The sequence below is a fragment of the Channa argus genome, chromosome 12, assembly GCF_033026475.1.
Source record: "Channa argus isolate prfri chromosome 12, Channa argus male v1.0, whole genome shotgun sequence".
Lineage (NCBI taxonomy): Eukaryota > Metazoa > Chordata > Actinopteri > Anabantiformes > Channidae > Channa > Channa argus.
The window spans coordinates 9,463,446-9,482,500 of NC_090208.1; the positions used below are offsets into that span (position 1 = coordinate 9,463,446).

Here is a 19,055-nt window from a genome sequence, read left to right on the forward strand (position 1 = left end):
CTACTGTTTACTGATAATGGCGACTCCCTGAAGGGCTGCGCAGAGCATGGTGAGTAGATGAATGAGTAGGGGGAAGCCGTACCTGAGCAGTGGGAGGGAAAGCTGTGCAGAGCGGAGAGAACTGATTACGAGTGACATATTCGCTCAAGAAGGTTGCACACTGCAACATCAAGGACCACTGTCATGTCAAAGTAGGAAGTCATTAATGTCTAGAATGTGATATAAGATTTCCTTTTCATATATATTTATATATATATATATATATATATATATATATATATATATATATATATATATATATATATATATATATATATATATATATATATATTTGTTTGTTTGTTTGTTTGTTTGTTTGTTTGTTTGTTTGTTTTTGTTTTTTCAGATCTGGGCCACTTTCATATGTGGTCCCAGCTCTGACACATATCTGACCAAAGTAAAAACATTTGCATGAAAATGGATGTGGTTTGCCTGCAAATATCACTTGCCATCACATGAAGGCTTTGCTCTTCAAAACTGGCTGAGGTGCTCACGGACATGTTCAATCTGTCTCTCACTCAGTCCTCTGTGACCACCTGTTTCAAATCCACTGCCACTGTGCCCCTACCAAACGAAAAAAGACCGTGACCTGTCTAAACGAATTTCCGCCCAATTGAGATCAAGTGTTTCGACGATGCTGTCAAACTTTAACTTTCTGGCCAAGAGAAAAAAAATGTGGGTGGTATGCAACACAATGAACATACCACATAGATCGCAAGATGGCGCCCTCGTCCTAAAACAGTTAACACATGGATGATGTAATTTCACACTCTCTACAAAGGGCCCAAAGGGGATTGAAATCTTAATGACACACTAAACAATACTAAACAACATGAACAAGCCATCTTCTCTATTACATTTTCTAGAAACTAGCTGCATACAGGTTATTATGACAGTGACCACTACATTGAAACTAAAGAATCCCGTCTACATTTTGCTGCACTGTCACTTTTTCTGTATTAGGTATCTTTCAAAGCAATTCAAGCAATTTCAAGCAATTTGATGTTAATACTATTCCTACTTAATATGTACCAACCTTTATGACAGAACAAAGAGAGGGGAAAAAAGTGAGCGGCAGATTGGATGAAAGGGACGGAGACAGACATGATGTAGAGTGTGAGAGCTGCAGACGTAGGGAGAGAGAGAGGAAAGGTCGAGAGGTACTGAGAGAAGACTGTTGGAAGGAGGAAGTGAGAGAGAGCGAGGCAGAGAGCGCACCAAACTGAAAACTCAGAGAAGTGAGAATAAAGACAGAGGAAGGGGACCGTAAAAAGGAACAGAATTAAATAAAACAGTCCAACTGCTTTGCTCATGATATTTTCGCCTTCCTTGACTGACTAAATCTAAGAAAGAGGAGGAGAGAGAGGAGCAAATTCGTCACCACGATGAAACTGTGCATCTGCTTCCTCGGTGAGTTCAGCTCAACTAAAAACCTGCCTTCATCTCCGATTTCTAACGAATTGATTGGGTTTTTTTTTATCAGTTGTTTAATGATAAACTTTGATGTGTTTAAAAGTAAAAAAAATAAAAGGCGGAAATGGAGCATTCACTTTGTAAGAGCAGGGCTCCCGCACTCACTCGCACTTCAAATTCAAAGCTTTCACGCTGAGGTTTTGTGCACGTTGCTTCAACCAGGTGCTGCACAACCTTTGTCATTTCACTCCCGATTGGGTCCATTTTATAAAACATCTAGTGCTGTTAATCTCACAGCCACTGGTTTATTCACTGAAGTGTTCACAGGCTTGACTTAGTCAAATCTGCACTTGCATTTACACTAGTTAAATGATTAAGGTTCATTCAAGGACCCAGGAAACACTGCCATACGCAGGAAGTAATGAGGGGCACATGAAAGCTTCAATGTAAGTAAAAGTCATGGAAGAGCGCATTATCAAGCTATTTCAAAGTAAAAGTTGAAAAGTAAATTTACGAGACTCAACCATGCATGAACAATTAGCTATTTAAAGGTTATTAAAAAGCCTCGATATTCGGTTAATGATAAAAATGCATTAAATCATCCTGGTACAGTATTTTTTTTAATTATGCAAATCACTTTGTGAAGGCATTTGCACTATTTGGATCCATTATTGCTTTAGCCATAGAAAATATAACAGTGTGCAACTGTTTTAGTATTTTACTTCATTAGTATTACTAAACATAAACTGGACATGATGTTAGTTTATTAAAATACCGAAATACATCAGGAGAATAAGCTTTGTTTAAAAAATTATGCACATTAAGTAAAACTTTGAGAGATTCGAGGACACAGTAAATGGCAATTTTATTATCTACACTCCAACATTCTTATTGGAATCATTTTGCACTCGTGTGTTTGTTTTATTTCTCTGCTCACATTTTCACACCAGCACTTGTCCTTTTCACATATGTGAGAAGGTGTTGCAGCAGCAGCAGCTCTGTAAAGTGCAACTGAGACCTTAGCAGTCAACTAATTCACCTGTATGCTTAGATTAGTGTTTGAGGAATCTTGCACTGGCTAACAAGAATCTAGGGTTTAAGTTTTAGAATGTAAAGTATAACATAACCTTAAAATGCTGCCTATTCATGGTCTTCCATTATTTTTGCCTAAATAAACCGTAAAGAATGACTTTGTATTCTGTTTTCCTCATTGTTCTCTCTCTGTCTCAGTTGTAGCATGTTCTGCTGTTTCCAGTGAAGAAGGTGAAACTGTGTCGTCTCCAACTCTTGGTACAGTGACATCAGACTTGATTAACATGGTGCTTAATGAGCTGTTTTCTGCAGTGCTTCCAAATCTGTTTTACATGAGTAACAGCATGCTGAGAGTCAGAATCTGACCCTATAGTAAATCTGGAAATGTTCACACAGGTTTGCTTGTCTAAGTACAGCAACCTCACCAACTCAAACGTCACTGAAGGTAACAAATCTTAGTTTGTGAACCGCTTTTAGAACGAATGCAGTGCTGTGGTCTCCACGCCTGCATTACCGTATCATTCTGACAGAAGACAGTCCCGCTCTTAACTGTCCCTGGCGCTTTTCGCTCGGACAAATGGTACTCCTTGTTATTGTCAGTAATTATACTCTGTGCACGTTGTTTCTGGTCCTGTCCTCATTGTATGATACTGTGCTTTGCTGTCCTGGAATATACTGTAGCTAGAACAGTCATTGGCTGCTGTGTATCGTAATACAGTGTCCTAAACTGATGCATGCTATCCTGAACTGTACTTAACTGTCTTGTCCTGTCCTGAACTGTCCTGGCTGGTCATGATCTGTATACTGCCTTGTTCTGTTCCAAATGGTACTTTTTTGTAATGTCCTGAACAGTACTGCTATATCATAATTTGTACTATGTTGTACTCGACTGTGCTGCACTGTTCTGAGCGGTACTGTCCAAACTGTACTCTTTTTTTCTGTTACTTGTCCTCCAGTGTTGGGTCGAGCCGTGCTGTCATACAGTATACCGCTCAGTGTTGTCCCGTCCTAAACTGGCCTTTCATGTTGTTATGTCAGATGCGTTGTACCGTGTTTTCCATCACAGTGACAGTCCCCATGTCTCCTATTTATCCAGCGCTGATGTTTAGAAACCATTTGTCTGACTCTCGTTTTTTTTTTTTCTCTTATGACCCAGCATACACAACTCAAGGGGATCAATTTGAAGCCGAAGTTGCCCAAACCATGGCGCCCTCTCCCCCCTCTCAGACCAATGCTTCAGTGAGCACGGTAGCTCCGGTTGCAGTTGAGAGCAAGCAGGTATCTTGAAGCTGTACCTTTATACACCTTCACAGTATGACAGCGTCATGTTGTCTCAAAGCTAAACCCTGCCTGTGTCTCTTACTTGTGAATGTGCAGCAAAATAAGTCCTGGTTTGGAAATTGATATTTACAATTTGAATGAAAAGAAATATCAGAGCAGTACCTGATGTTATTTTTTCATTATTGAAAGGTCAAACTGTAAGTCACTTTTTTTTAACTAATTCTCTTTCCTTCTGATGGTTCATTACCTTAGACTAAAAAACTCGAAAGGGAAAACAAACAACAGTCAGCATCTTGTCATGTTGTGGTAGATGATAGAAGCAGATAGAAGCAAATGTCTGATTTCCATCTTCCAACGTCCCCCTTTTTCATGAGATTGATTTTCCACTTTATTTGTATTCACTGTCTATAAATATCATTTAGCATATTTAAAGACTGAGGTGTAACTCACCAGCCTAGTGTGAAAAGAAACACACACACACACACACACACACACACACACACACACTCAAGTACTTCAAGTTTTTAAAACCCCATTTGAATTCATAAATGTGACCTTCATAAACATGCAATACCCACAGAATCATGATGATCAGGTAGAACTAACATGATTAATTTGTTAATTAATGGACAAATAATTTGCATCTGCAGTAACTTTTTTATTAGTTTTGTTTCCCCTTTTTAATCAATGTATATTTAATGATGTTGGGTTTTGCACTGAAAATCAAATTAAACAAAATGGATGTAATGTAATTAATCAGTCATTAAGATGGTTAATTGAGTATTTAAATAAATAATTTTTCATAATTTTAAAGGGGAAAACGTTAATTCTGATACTAAAGGGCATTCATGAGTCTTCTGGAAGGTTGGAAATTAAATTTATAATTATGGGAGATAAATAATGACACTGATCTCGTAACTTCGTCTACAGGATGAAAAAGGCTCAAATGAAACGGAGGCAGCTAACACCACAGTGATACAGGAGACCACCACGGTCAGCGAGCGCGGGGCTACAACACTCATGCCAAGTGGTGTCGACGTCACAGCCTCTTCTACAGTGACGGCGACCACCTCAAAGCCAGGTACTGTAGCACATCGCCTCAGAGACAAACGGGAGAATCACAAGTTGTGCACCTCGCTTTGTCTTCCTGTGTGTCAAACCACAAGTGTCATTCTCAGACTCTCTAGCTGCCTCACAGACACACACTTTAGCACACTTGCACTATTAAAACAGGTCTCTTTTGCACATAGGGTACCAGGCAGGTACAAACACTGTTTAGTCTAAACTGCAAGTTTTGGGCAGTTACACTGTCAAATAAAATACAATAACATTTCATATTTAACTTGAGTAGGTTTGATCAGTAATTAAGAAAATTATTTGCATCACTTGTGATTATAAGTTTGTGCAAGAGAGCCACTTTACGAAATTGTGCCAGAATTGTAAAGATTCAAAATTAACTGGACACTTAACTCATAAAGATGCGCATGTGTTGTTCTTTTCTTTTTTTTTTTTTTGCTCCAAAAAAACAAAAAAAACCCAACAAAACATACAGGTTCCTTTGGGTTGATTCACAGTTTAGTTTTAGATTTAGGCGGAGCTGTTAATATGCTGACTGAAGATGCAAGGGAGGAAGTAATACTTTAACTAACAATCAGAAGGATATCAAAGGTAGTTTGTGCATACAATATAGGTACGTTTTGTTTTTGTTTTTTTTGTTTTTTTGTTTTAATTAAAAAAAAGGTTTGAACATCTAGAAAACAACCTGGTTGACTGAGGAACACGGGTCTTGGACAAAAGTCCTTTGTGCACAAAAATCACGTGTCTGGTGGAGAAAAACTCCTTCGTGACTGCACACAAAGTCAAAAATGGTCTCCAGGAAGTAGATGTACATATTGTCTTAACAGCAGTCGGGGTAAGGCTTTGTCATCCTAACCTCAGAATCCACCACAAGATGAAATATCCTGCTAATCAGGGCTGAATCTATAGGCGCAGTACAAAACGCTGCAAATGAGCTAAAAAGATGGTTACAGCCTCAAGCTTTTGCTTTTATGTTGTTGTTTTTTTTTTTTGATTGCACATTTGTTGCTTGTAGCTCTGTTCTACTTTGGAGCTGTATGTTTTAGTGCAGAAATGTGGATCAACCTGCAGCAACTAAGCAATACACAACTACAGATGTTTGTCCTGAGAATCTTCAGCCTCCACCTGCCTAAAATTAAAAGCATTGAGCCATGATGAGCAGTAGCCTATTGATTCCACAGTAAAAAACACTGTGTCAGACCAGCACCACATTGCTAATTACCACAAAACACTAACTTCCAGGATATTTTGGACAACTGGATGTACACAATATCAATATTGTAACACACCACATGAGTAACTGGCTAAACAGACTCTGTCATTAACAACACATTTCAACAAAAGTCAAGCTAACATACCTGCTGCATAACTAGTTCACTCCGCATTTGTTTTCCTCCACTACTGGTCTGATTTAATTTGCACTCAGCTTTTTGTCCACAGCTGCTGGTCCACTGGATGCATGGATTAGTTAGATTAGTCACACTAGCAGAAACAACGCAGAAACACCGTTACTTCCTGTCAGCATTATCAATCCCTGACATTTATTGCTCTATATTTCCCCTACGTCTTACATGTTTGTTTCTTTGGGTTAATTAATTTCACCTTTCTGTTGTTGGAAAGAATAGTTTTGTATTTTGAACGAAGAATTAAATGTTACTGTAAATGTTGAATCATGCAATGACTGTGAGCGCAAGCGACTCAGGACAAGAGCTGAGTAGGTGGTGAATAAGCTGGTACTGAAATAGTCATTGGAACAAAGCAAAACGACCGAAATAGAATTGCTTTCCAAATTTAAAGGCATCCGAAAGTGAAGTCAAACGTGAAGGCCAGTCTGTGACTGCCCACCCTCGCACCATTCCACATGCAGGTGAGGTGGTAAGAGGTAAAAAGTGAAAGACCAGGTTACAAAAATGATGGAAAGAAGAAAATGTGGAGCAACATGGACCAGTTCATGACCCAAAGAACCCCCTGATCTGTTTGGTTGTGGTTGTCGTGACTTTGGCCTAACGGCTGTAAATGGAAGTGTTGCACTGGTGCTAACCGGTAATTTTACTGCTGACAGAAGCAGCAGGGCGAGTTCAAGAAAACCCCAACAACAGCTCGTCAATTACTTCCATTAGGCTGAGACATCATATAAAACCTCAGTGGCTGTATTTCACACAGTTCTTTCTATTTTGGCGTAAACCTACTCAAATGTGAAATGTGTGTGTTTTTTTTAATAGCAACAAATCAAGTACAACTAGAGCTGGAATCACACAGAAATGAATGGCACCCATTCTGAAAATTAATGAAGAATTTCACTAACTGTTCCCCAAACAAAATGCCAAATATCTTCTCCATGATCTACAGATTGTCTGTGGCGGAGAAAGAAGAAGACAGGTGAGGAGCTAATATTGATCCTTGTGGGACCCATTGATAAACCACCTGGCGATTTAATACGAAGCTGTCAAAATCCCATCTTAACTACATTAGACTAAAGAACATCACTAACGTTACAAAGCGCTTTCGCTCTTTAATAGAAAGCAGTGGGTTGGACAGGAAACACACAGAAACTAAGAGGGTTTGTTTAGGTAAAAAATGTCCCCAGGAGGAATCAAATTGAGGACATTGTGGTTGTGTGGTTTAAGTTAATTTGCTTCTCTTTAGCAGATTGATGCCAGTTACTGACATTAGTTTAACCTTAAATCACTGACAGTAACCATTTCCTTGTCTCTTTCAGTAACAATCAAAGAGGCAGGGTCTTCCTGGGGTAAGTCTGCTCTACAGCCATTATTATATTTAGTACTTATTAAGCATGACCGACTTTTCTATTCAACTCTCCTCGAGTTTGCTGTGTCTTTCTCATTGGTTTTCCCCATATTGCTGCTTCTTACACAACCTCGACCTAGAAACTTGACATGTAATTTATTAGGGTGTAAATGGTTAATGGTCTGCACGTATATAGCGCTGTTCTACCTACTGGCACCCAAAGCACCCATAAGAAAAAAATGTGCATCAATTTATTTAGTGCACTAAACATATAACTAAATATATAAATAGTAAGCAAAGTAGTTTGTCGTTCCAATTATGTGTTTCACATTTGTATGTGCCTCATTTCATAATTTCATTTCATTAATTGCTTATGAAAAGATGCTTTTACATTATTACAGTAATACTGAACACTTTGGGGCTACAATTTTCCACAATAATTAAATTCATTTATCAGCTAATTTTGGTTTATGAATCTGCTTAACTTATCTAGAAATCTATATTTCCTTCTCAACTCATTGATTATATATTTGTTATTTGTTTTGCTGATAATGAGGGGGGGTCAGTTTCCCCCTAAACGTTCTTACAGCTGCTAATGAAACTGAGCAGCTATTTATGTCTGTAGGCTATGTGATCCTGGTGTTGATTATCCTGGTGATCATCATTCTGTGCGTCATCCTCTACTTTCTCCGGAGAGTCTCCAGGGTAGGAGGACATATTTATAGATGTCACTTTTTCATTTGTAAAAACTTATTTCACACTCACTCACTGCATCACCCTGCACTTACCAAATGCTCCTGTACACCGTATTTTAGCTTGTTTGTTTGATTGTCCAGACTTATTCATTTGACCTTCAGCGTCCGAGTCCTGTCAGTCGCCTCAACGAACCCACCGGCACTTTTGAGCCAGTGTACCTAGACGACCTAGGTGTGTAAAGCATGTGCGTGGCTGGATTTAAATTACCCTGATGATGTGTAAGTCAAAGCTGACTGGTGCGTTTGTATCTCAGATCGACCAGCCCCTGACCAAGTGACCGCTGATGAGCTTTCAACTCCTCAAGTGGCCAATGGCACAAGTCTACCATCAGAGGAAAAGGCCTCCAGTGGAGAAAGTGGTACAAAAATATTTTCATTTTGTTTGTTTGTTTGTTGCTGAAAAGCCAGTGTTAAGTGAGTAACAAAGATTCTCCAGACTATTCTCGAGAACAAACCCCGACAAGGTTTACCAATGAGTAAAGTTCTCCAAACCTGGGAAAAGGTTTGGAGAAATAACATTTAGGTTCACCCCATCTTACGTTTCCGTCTTCCTTCTTCTTGTGTGCCCCCTTCCCTCTCTCCAGCTCCACAGGAACAGTCAGATGCAAACGGTTTGGAAACGTCACCCGTCAGTGACAGCAGCCCCTCAGCGTGCGACGATTCGACTGACAAGGCCCCCACCCCATCGACAAGTACCAATCTTTTGTTGGACGGCATTGGGGAGGAGCAGAAGAACGAAAACAACAACAATCCATGTAAGACATTGTGTAAATAACAAAAACATGACATGATTGTATGAGCGAAACTCTTTAGCATTTGCACTTGTACTAATAAGTGAAACTTGCCAGGTGCTAGTTTGTCTGGAAAGGCTCAATTCAATGTAACTCCAAGCTTTAGAACACAGGAAACTACATTTGTTTGATGTCCTGTCAGAAATGTTCGGCCTTGCAGAAGCGCTAAACAGGGGAAACTGCTGGTTTCGCTAAACCTGTCAACAACTTTAGCTACTGAGGACAAGATAGAGACAGATGTGAACAGCAAAACCGTCGATTAAGTGCACGTTAACTCTTCTGTTTTATGTTGCATGTCTAAAACACACAGTACCTTACAATGTGTAGGTGTTTAAAGGTAGTTTCTGACCAAGCGTGATGAGCTAGATCACAGAAATATTGGAAATTACCTCTGCTGTAATCCCCGCAGACTTTGAGTGGATAAATTTGATATAAATTAATACTTTACTTGTGAATTTGTTTCCCCCTTTTCTTCTCCTCAGTTGTTTGCTCCAGTGGCCCATTTGTTGAAATAAACCTGGACGAGCCGGCGTTGTGCGATCAGCTCCTCACTTCTCCTCAGGCTACGTCGTCTGTCCTCCCCTTCTCTTTCTCTTTGACCTCTTCATCTTCTTAGCACCAAAGCCAACAAAGAGACACAGACTGGAACAGACTGAAAATGTACAAATGTGTTTCTTTTTTATTTCACATTTTTTCTCAGTAGCTCGAGAAATTGTCAACCAACAAGCTGTAAATACCAAACTAATGTAGCTTAAACCAAATTCCGTTTACATGGATTTTCAAACTTAACAGTCTAAAGCTTTTTTTTTTTTTTTTTTTTTTTTAAACCTAAACTCTTTTTTTTTTTCTTGATACCAGAGACAGTGTTTTGTGTTAAAGCACTATTGGATGCAGCCTTAAGCAAAGTTCTCACAAAATAAAGAACTTTTATTGGCAGCTTTTACAAAACTGTCCTTTATATTTCTGAGGACCAGGCCAGTACTGAAGAATGGTAACTGCATAACCACAGACCAATGATGACTGAGCAGCTTCCTTTCATCACATACCTAAACAATTCTATGATCTTAACATGTCTCTGTGTATAATACTAGAAGTTTAAATATTTTTAAGAAAATATTTTTTGTAATTGGACTTTGTATAAAATAAAGAAAAAATACATTTCACTGCTGTCATTTTGCTATATCTAGGTAACGAATTAAACCATACAAATGCTGCATGTTACTTATTTTACAGTCACACACGATAATCATCCTCACATTTTAATTTTAAGTATGTGCTCCATAGATAAAGGGCACTGCCACGTTAAATCGTAAAAGTTCCCTGCACACACTGTGAGCTGTGAACGTCCCAACATTCAGATTTCTCCAACTCAATTAAGACAATCTGCGTCTTAACACGTTGTGCTGCAATAAATTGAGGGTCTCTTGAAATGGATGAACATGTTCCTAAACTCTGTTGTGCTCACTTCAGCCAGGCCTTTGAATATTAACAAGCTCCAATGTAGGAAGAGGAAAAAGGTCATTTTTGGCCGCAGAGAAGGTGAATGCAGCTTAAGGAAAGTAAAGAACTGATTTGACTGTTATCACAACATTCAAGGCGCCAGTATCGCTGTATTTCTCCCTTTATGGTTGAGCAGGTAGCCTTCTACCGTCCAGATGTGATGGAAAGGCAATGGAAAGGCAAGGCCACTAAATTAGGTACACCTGTTCAATCTAATGCAATCCAATACAGCAGCTCTGCCATGAATTCTACTTTTACAAGGTTATACTTTCTTAGTTTTTTTACTTGAAACTGTCAGAAATGTGATAATTCTGCTTTGTGTTCATTATTGAGGTCATGGCTGGTGGTGGAGTCGTACTAGAGTGCATTATATTAAGAAGTGGCTATAAACCTTTGGCCACCTCATCTAAAATTAACCAACGAATTGGAAACTTAATTACAAATTAACAACACACCACTTTGTTCTAAAGCTGTGTCTACACTGAAAGCGTAACTTGGCAGCACATTTGGAGAGCAACAGCAGTCTCTGTGGTGCATGCGTGTCATCACAGGAGATGTTAGGGTCCAACACAAAGTGAAGGTCACCCACATTTTAGAAGCACTCAGAGCTCAATACACCATCACTGAATATGAATAAACACAGACAAATATGCTGCAGGTTGTATGTGAGCATGTTTGGTGGTGTGAGATAGACATGACACAAAGCTGAAACGCTTGTAAGATTCCAACACACACAGGGATTCAAGAGCGAGAGCCAACACGGGACAGGCAGTGCAGAAGAAAATGTATTAGCAATAACAGAAACTCAAACTTACAGCAGGCAGGTGCAGGAAATAAAACAAACTGAAAACGCTCCTTAGCAGGTAAATACTCTAAATACTTAGAGAAGACAGACTGAGGTGGAACACAGTGGTGGGAAGCCTCAGCTGGCAGGGACAGGAACTGCGGGGACACTTACAAACACTAGATGAAAGAACCAAAAGACACAGACACCAAACTTCTGACAACGCTTTTAGTGTAGACACAGTGTTCAACACTTTTACAGTCCCCTCCAAAAGTACTGGGACTGCAAAGCCAACCAAGACATTTGGGTTTATGATTGATGGGCTGCACAAATAGAAATGTTATGTTTCCCCTATAATAGTGCAGGCATGAAAACATGAATATGTAAAAATATGAATCATGGTAACTAGAGAATTTTCTTTTAAAGGTTTTTGTATGTACATCAAGGTTTATAAATATGAGTTGTACACAGATTTTTTTAAAGTTTGGGATAAATAAGCTACATTTTCCTGTGGAACCACAATTTTTGTGTCCTGTCTTTTTTTTTTTTTTTTTTTACAATATTTCCAACACCTGGGGGGTCTCTATACTGTGCACTTATTATATTATGCATCTTAATTTAGAATAATTAATTTACAGTGTTTTAAAAAGTAAAATTAAAACATACCACAAAATGTCAATAAATCTGTACCAGAAGTAATAGTGCAACATCGCAGATTAAGAAAAACCTTCATAAAAAAATAAAAAAACAGGATTCAGCTGGATCCTTGGTGCATCTAGGGGATGAGAGGAATTGACACCAACAACACAGTAAGATTCAGTAAAATGTTTTTACTGAATATATGAAGTCCTACTAATTAGCAGGACTTAATATTTTTCCATTATTTTTGCGATCAGGAGACATTTCGGCATCTCGCTACTGGGGAAAAGGTCTTACAGTTAGTTTTATACAGTTAGTCTTCTAACAACTTCACCACAGTCTCTTCCTCCGTTTTATCTTTCAGACGAGGACACACCTCCATTCAGCTGTAGATCTGTGAGATAAACACAACTCAATGTACCTCACGATCTGTAACACACTGATGCAGACACATATACCGCGTTGAAAAGCATGAGAAAACAAACCTCTTAGTCTTGCAGCTGTTCGAGCTTTATGCCAGACTACTACAGCTACTATGACTACGACAAGTACAAGTACAGCTGCTGCAACTCCAAAACCGCCAGATGGATGATTTTCCTTTACAGCTCCTGTTGGCTGTTTTGGATCTGATAGAATGAAGAACAGATGTGAAAAGTTTGATTCCTTTAATAGATAACAGTCATAGACAACACAATAAATGTCATTTACAACACTTTGCTAAATGTGTGTGTGATGTTGGATTCACTCCCAGAAACATATTTAAAACATACTGTCCAGCCATTAAAGCCCATTGATTTGGTGCACGGTCTCAAAAAGCAATTCGATTTTTAAAAATACGCTTTAAGCTCAGCTCAGTACGGTTGGACTAACCGCAGAAAACAATGATAGTATAGATGCAATGAAAGGCACTGATATAATAAACAGTCCACAGCTCGGCCACAGGGTGGTGCTACAGTAATCTGCTGCTGAGCTGTATCAAAACTCACTTCAGGGGTGATTCTTTCATTTCCCCAAGAAATCTAAACTATGTTTTATAAAAGGTCAGAACAAAAAGCCAAAAAAAAAAAAAAAGAAAAGAAAACGTCTGCATGATTTTTTTCATGAGTTTCATTGACAATTTATTTCAGTGAATTGTTTCCTCCGTTCTCAGTTTCCCTGCACCTCGTGGTGCCTTAAGCAACAAATACCCAATGCTAAAAAAAACAGCCCTATTCTGCTCAAAGACTCAAAGATCAAATATGGGAATAGTCACTATTTTGCACTTATTTATTGATGTTTATTTTTGTCACGGTTTTGTCAACAGTTTTTATCGGTGGGTACGTGGAATTCAAGTATTTGAATGCAATGCAAACGGCAGTGGTTGGACTGAGTCACCATTTCACTTTACCTTCAGGTGCTGGTCTCGGTTCTGCTGCGCTGACGCACATATTCTTCGAGGGCCTCTTCAAAACAAAACTTTCTATGGGGAATGTGTGATATTGATGCAGTATCATTAACATGTTACGGTCATCATAACAATCAGAATCACTTCCAGTGAGTTAACCCACCATTGGCTGACGTGTTGTCTTCTGTGTTTCTGTATATACACATATAGTTTCCCTCGTCGTCTGTGTTAAACTGAGCCAGCGTAATCACGATTTCCTCTTTGTCTATTTTGGATCGAACCCGTCCAATAAACTGCGGATGGTACAAGTTTTCTAGCTCTTGACCATTACTGAAACAGAACAAGACCTTCTTCACATTGGAGAGGAAAACACAGTCCAGGTTAATGTGGGTCATGTTGGTTGGTTTGCCAATCTCCACACTAATTGTTGTGGAACAGCCCTGAAGCCTGGTGGTGACCTTCAGAGAAAATACCACTGCAAGGAAAGAGAGAGACCGATAGCATCACGGCACAAGATGATCCAAACAGCGCTGAGCGTGAAGCTGAAGGCGGATACTCACCACAGAAAGTGAGGCTGACGAGCGGCAGGATCCTGCAGATCATATGCTTCCTGTGAGAGGAGACAGAGGAGACGAATGACAGTGCACGGCAGCATCCTTCATTCAATAGCAGGAGGAAGTCATTTGTCGTCCTCACACAGCTTACATTCACGTATTGAAGCTACTAGTTAATCTGTAGTTTATGCTATGTACTTTACAACCCCCCTAGGTGTCACTGCTGACTTTAAAGAAATGAAAGCTTTCATCTTTTTTTTTTTTTTTTTTTTTTGGCACAAGTTAGAAAAGTTTCCTAAAATCTCATCCGCCCATCACTGGAATCCAGAGCTGCATACATGCTGTAGCTCATCTCTTTTGGCATCGTACCACTGTTTAATAGAGCTTCAATGATAACTAGCTGTCTTTACGTCGAAATGACGACCATTCGGCCAAATTATAAAAAAATCAAAAATCAAAAAATCAAAGATGCATTTACTGTCATTTTAAAAGCAAACGGCTAAAGTGATAAACTGGTGATGTTTTATATATTAAAGAATCAATCAATAGCATATACTCTCTAAAATAAGATACTGTATATGTGTAAATGTTTGACTCCTGTCTGTGGATGTTGTTTATCTATCATTCATTGTGTTTAATAAAAGCACAAATGCTTTTAGTTTAGCTCGACATTTACATTTACATGTTTATAATGTCAAAAGCTGTCAGAAAGGTGGCTGAATTAAGAACTGGTTTTATTGTTAGAATTAATTTTAAATTCAATTTTAAACTTTAAAGTGGTTTAAATTTTTTTGTTTGTTTGTTTTAAACCACTAGATAATGTAATTCCCTCCACCACCCACTGTAATCTGAAACAGAGACAAAGGGAACAGTTATCAGCTTTCTGTCAGACTATAGTTGTAAACCTGAACAAATCTCCCGAATCACACAAGGATCCAGATCATTGTGCACATACAGAACCATCTCTGCAGAGACTGTAAATCACCCAAACGTGCCACCTCGCCTCCGGGCGTCATCTCTCACTTTTATCCTATTCCTCAAAGTGACAGGACCTTACCTTTCCGACCTTTAGCTCATAGGGTCCTCAGGTCCTGATACCAAAAAACGAGACCACGTGACACAGAGGATCACATCCCTGTCGCCTGCATCGATCGAAAGGAGGGAAACAACATGCTTTCACTTTTCTGCTGCCACCTCCAGGTGCTTTCCTTCAGCAATTCAAGCCAAAGTCTTGCGCAATAGTCAAAAGTCCCCTATCGAGCTTATCAAACACATAAATGAGAGAAGGCTTTGACTTCATCACACAGCTTTACAGACCATTTCCCAACGCACACACGATGAACACGTTGAAACACTCCAGGTTCAAAAATAGACAGTGGATTCATGTTTTGTGCCACTGCCAGGTTTGCCTGTGGTTATAAGAACGACTTCCTACTGCAGCTCCGTGTTGGCCGTGTCTTTTCTTAGCCTCCTTTTCTCCTGTGGGGTGTAGTTCAGATTCACTCCCCACCCAGTTTCTTCAGCAGTGTGATTTCATTTCGAGCTCTTTCGACTATAAAAGCTACACAAAGTGACTCCTGATGTTTCTCACTGAAACAGCCGCTGCTGTGTTAGATTACAGTAGATTACAGAAGCAATCAGGCCAATTTACTATTAAATAGAATAAAAACACATTGTAGAAATCATGAAAGCATTGATTAGTTTAGTCGTCTCCTGCTGTTTCCAGGCTTGAACTACACAGATTAAAATGTTTTATTGATGTGTATCATCCTCTGCTTTAGAGTAATTTAGTTTGATTTACGGCTCCATTGTTTAGGTGTATTAGTGTATGTACTGTAAGTCTTTGTGTTTTCATCACCCACGACCTGCTGGAATGTGCTCTTTACCCTGAAGCACGCGCTGATTCGTGTCTTCATCCGTCCCATCCTCGCTCACTGATCCCAGCTTTCTGAGCTTGACGCAGTTAGATTATTTATACGTGTCAATACCTGCTTTACTTCCCATCCGACCTTTGCATTTTTCAGATTCCTTTGCGACAACAGAGTGTGTGTGTGTGTGTGTGTGTGTGTGTGTGTGTATGTGTGTTTATCCTGTGAGTTGCCACAGCGGATCATTTGTCCACATGTTGATTTGCAACAGTTTTTACGCCAGTGTGTGTTTTTACTCAGAGTACACACTGTTTGTCCCCTGAACATCTTTTCTTTGGTTTCACATACGTGAACCTTTCAGCGAATGATTAAAACACAATAAAAACAAGCGTACTAATAGATAACGGTAGGATGAGGACATGACAAACTGAATCATAAGAAGAGTAGTTGTATTTAGGAGTGTGACTCTGATCTCTCTCTGCTCTATCTTGTCCTGTCCACACCCCTCTGTATGTCCTCCCTCCTTCTTGTGTAAAACCAGAGCAGACCAGATTTGAATTACCACACTGAGGGGAAGGTACCAGAATTCCAACACAAGGCGTTAAAACATTGTTTGACATGTTCTGTTATAATAAACATTTCATAGTTTGAGTTTTCTCTATGCTCAACAAAGTCAGAGCCTCTGAGGGACAAACTCTTCTACTATGTCGGCTCCTGCAGTTCAGCAAATGGAAACTGTTTGTCTCGAAATTGCGCTGATTCTGAGGAGGTTAAGTAAACATACAAGAAACTATGTCTTTCAAAATATTTGCTGACACAGACTTTGACAGTGGTGAAACTGTTCCTGCAGGTTTGGACCCAAAAGCTCAGACACAAAGTGCAAGAAGATTCTAAGTTATTTCTATTTCTATTCTATTCTAAGCACCACAGTATAAAAACTCACACTCACTTATTGTTTGCAAAAAAAACAACATTTATTTTAACACATTGTTACACAGTGGCCCTTCAATAGTTCAGTGACCACAGGATTTTACATGTACTAAATAAAGCACCAGCATAACAAGAGATGAGATGAGAATAAACACATGTATTTACAGTGTTCACATGTCACCATGTGAGACCACATCATTGGCCGCAACAGTACAACCAGCGACATCACAGTGAGAGAGGTTTGTGATGTGACGCTGATTATGGCATGAGTGTTGGTGCCGGGGGAGTGGACTCATTCATCTCATGTCAAAAAACCCCGAAACAATCAGGGAGCAGCATTTCTGTCGGCTTTTTGCAGACAGGAGCTCAACATGGGCTGAAAATCATCATCTTCCAATTTAAAAAGAAATACATGGATGACCCTCGTGTTTTTGTATTTTTGGGTCCATGTCTCCACCTCATTCATTCCCAAATTTGATTAGAGTAACAGTTGTTGACCAGTTTGATGTTGTTGAAAAGTGGAACACAGATAAGAATCTGTGCGGTCTGAGTTGTATTATCACTGTCACTTTCTGTATCGTGCCAAATTAGCTCATTCTCACTAATTTGGGACTTTCAGACCCCAGATGTTTCGACCTGCTCAGATTCCTGAGTTAAAAAAACACTTAGTACATGTCTTCTCTGGCACCACTTATTGTAACATATTGTCACCAGTGCACTTAGCAGCAGTCCAAAAGCAGCGAAAAGACAGATCCTTCCTCGGCCTGCAGGCTTTGAATTCTTCTGAAGAGGAGGATCAGGGGTCTCTGCAAAGACATTACAAATGTGAGTGATTCATTTGAGCAGTGGAACGAGTAAAGAGAGAAGAGCATGTGTCTAAATGTCTGTCCTCTCTGTAGCAGGAATCAAAAGCTAACATGGTTGTTTACATAAAGGCTTATAAATGTATTATGATTAGCAGTGTGTCCTTACGTTAAAGACAAGGAGGACAAAGAGGCAAATGTCTAATCATGATGATGTGATTCTAAAAGTAACTGATGGGGGGACATGGCTCATTTTTACTGCAGCTGCACCCTGAAGTAGAGCAGGAGAATCCACCCCAGAGTCCCGCATGTAGTAAAATGGGAGACTTTGCTGCACCTCAAAGACAATTATTGGCACAAATAGGAACATTAACGGAACAATTAGCATTAGGTAGTTTAAAAAAAATAGAAAATGTCGTCAAATGTTCACCTTTATTTTAATGGCTGTAACTACACAGGAATCTGCCAATTTACTTTCCTTTGACCACAAAGAAATAACGTATGAGCCAGAAATGAGCACAAACTATTACCAAACAAACAGGCCCAGCTGTGTCACTGGTACAAATGCTGCTGTTATCAACCAAAATTGTCCTTCCTGAACTTTGGCTTTTGTCCAACTTAAAACGAGGTGATGTTCAAGAAATCATCACAGAGATCCCCAAGCTACCCGCCCCCCTGTATGACACAGTGACACCTGTGAGCAGCTCCTTTAGAGTCTGAAGGAGCGATATCGTAGGTCTTTTCTTCCTGCTGTGATCAGACTTTACAATCAGAGCTGCTCCCAGTGAATCGACAGAACTCACTGTAATTACTGCTTGTACAACAACAATGAACCTTAGTGCAACTGGTTGATTGTAGACTTATTGGTATTGCTGATTTTTGTGTTTCCAAAGATTTGTCACATGGCACAAAATTGCCTCACATTTGCACCTTCTGCTGCCGTAATAATGATCATTTTCTCACTGTGGGATAATCAAAGATTTATGTGTGAGTGGTGACTCAATTTCATTATGAATCTGTGAATTCATTTACTCCAATCACTGTACGCTGCCTTTTATTCTGAAACAGCGCGTATCATTCTGAAACAACCTTGTTGTGTATTTTAGCTCAGTGAACACACCAGAATCACCAGAGAAGACCGTGATATTCACAACTTACCTATCACGTTGAGGTCACATGTTTTGTAGCTTCTGTATCTGTCAAACATGACGACACACTGATATGTTCCTGTGTCGTTGAGCCTCAGATCAGTAAAGACACATTCAATCCGTCCTTTCATGAAGAGCTGTGGGTCACACAGCACTCGTCCTCTGTAGAGCTCGTGTGGATACAGCTCAGTCTCAGTCTCGCTGTTATAATTGTAAATCCTCCTCATGTGTTTCACATCCATTATGTCTACGATGAGTGAGTCAGTGGACCTGACAGCACTGACAGGGAAGATCCACGTTAGTGTGATG

General features: G+C 39.5%; 3 protein-coding genes across 7 annotated transcripts in view; 1 reads left to right on the forward strand and 2 right to left on the reverse strand.

The window, feature by feature from the left end:
- The first annotated feature begins 1,199 nt into the window (after positions 1 to 1,199).
- Positions 1,200 to 10,348, forward strand: LOC137137997 (uncharacterized). 4 transcript variants are annotated; one of them, XM_067524888.1, is made up of 11 exons: positions 1,200 to 1,449; positions 2,683 to 2,742; positions 3,641 to 3,762; positions 4,696 to 4,846; positions 7,192 to 7,221; positions 7,562 to 7,591; positions 8,216 to 8,295; positions 8,448 to 8,517; positions 8,600 to 8,704; positions 8,930 to 9,100; positions 9,619 to 10,348. In XM_067524888.1, the coding sequence occupies exons 1-11, from the start codon at positions 1,425 to 1,427 to the stop codon at positions 9,750 to 9,752; spliced, it is 978 nt and encodes a 325-aa protein (XP_067380989.1). In that variant the 5' UTR covers positions 1,200 to 1,424; the 3' UTR covers positions 9,753 to 10,348. The 4 variants fall into 4 exon arrangements, with proteins under 4 accessions (XP_067380989.1, XP_067380988.1, XP_067380991.1 ...); XM_067524887.1 differs by having other exon boundaries at positions 1,202 to 1,449; positions 8,427 to 8,517; XM_067524890.1 differs by lacking the exon at positions 7,192 to 7,221 and having other exon boundaries at positions 1,202 to 1,449.
- A 1,952-nt stretch (positions 10,349 to 12,300) lies between these two features.
- On the reverse strand, positions 12,301 to 15,462 carry LOC137137998 (uncharacterized). The gene is made up of 6 exons (XM_067524891.1): positions 15,055 to 15,462; positions 14,004 to 14,053; positions 13,607 to 13,918; positions 13,447 to 13,518; positions 12,545 to 12,685; positions 12,301 to 12,453 (listed from the first exon to the last, which is right to left on the reverse strand). The coding sequence occupies exons 2-6, from the start codon at positions 14,044 to 14,046 to the stop codon at positions 12,413 to 12,415; spliced, it is 609 nt and encodes a 202-aa protein (XP_067380992.1). The 5' UTR covers positions 14,047 to 14,053; positions 15,055 to 15,462; the 3' UTR covers positions 12,301 to 12,412.
- A 1,361-nt stretch (positions 15,463 to 16,823) lies between these two features.
- Positions 16,824 to 19,055, reverse strand: part of LOC137137473 (programmed cell death 1 ligand 1-like) — a 5,012-nt gene continuing 2,780 nt past the window's right edge. For both annotated transcript variants that reach the window (XM_067523763.1, XM_067523764.1), the window contains exons 3-4: positions 18,757 to 19,055; positions 16,824 to 17,601 (exon numbers count right to left, since the gene is read on the reverse strand). The exon at positions 18,757 to 19,055 is cut by the window's right edge and continues 61 nt beyond it. In XM_067523763.1, coding sequence (XP_067379864.1) covers positions 17,411 to 17,601; positions 18,757 to 19,055 — 490 coding nt within the window. In that variant the 3' untranslated portion in view covers positions 16,824 to 17,410. The remainder of the gene's footprint in view (positions 17,602 to 18,756) is intronic.

Bases quoted from the DNA above. Each gene is read 5' to 3' on its own strand.
- LOC137137997 (XM_067524887.1), top strand. From the start codon at position 1,425: ATGAAACTGTGCATCTGCTTCCTCG. The intron at 7,592-8,215 runs GTAAGTCTGCTC...TTATGTCTGTAG, and splicing joins AGAGGCAGGGTCTTCCTGGG to GCTATGTGATCCTGGTGTTG. The intron at 8,296-8,426 runs GTAGGAGGACAT...TTGATTGTCCAG, and splicing joins TTCTCCGGAGAGTCTCCAGG to ACTTATTCATTTGACCTTCA.
- LOC137137998 (XM_067524891.1), bottom strand. From the start codon at position 14,046: ATGATCTGCAGGATCCTGCCGCTCGTCAGCCTCACTTTCTGTG. The intron at 13,919-14,003 runs GTGAGTATCCGC...CTTTCCTTGCAG, and splicing joins CGTCAGCCTCACTTTCTGTG to TGGTATTTTCTCTGAAGGTC. The intron at 12,454-12,544 runs GTTTGTTTTCTC...TTTATCTCACAG, and splicing joins AACAGCTGCAAGACTAAGAG to ATCTACAGCTGAATGGAGGT.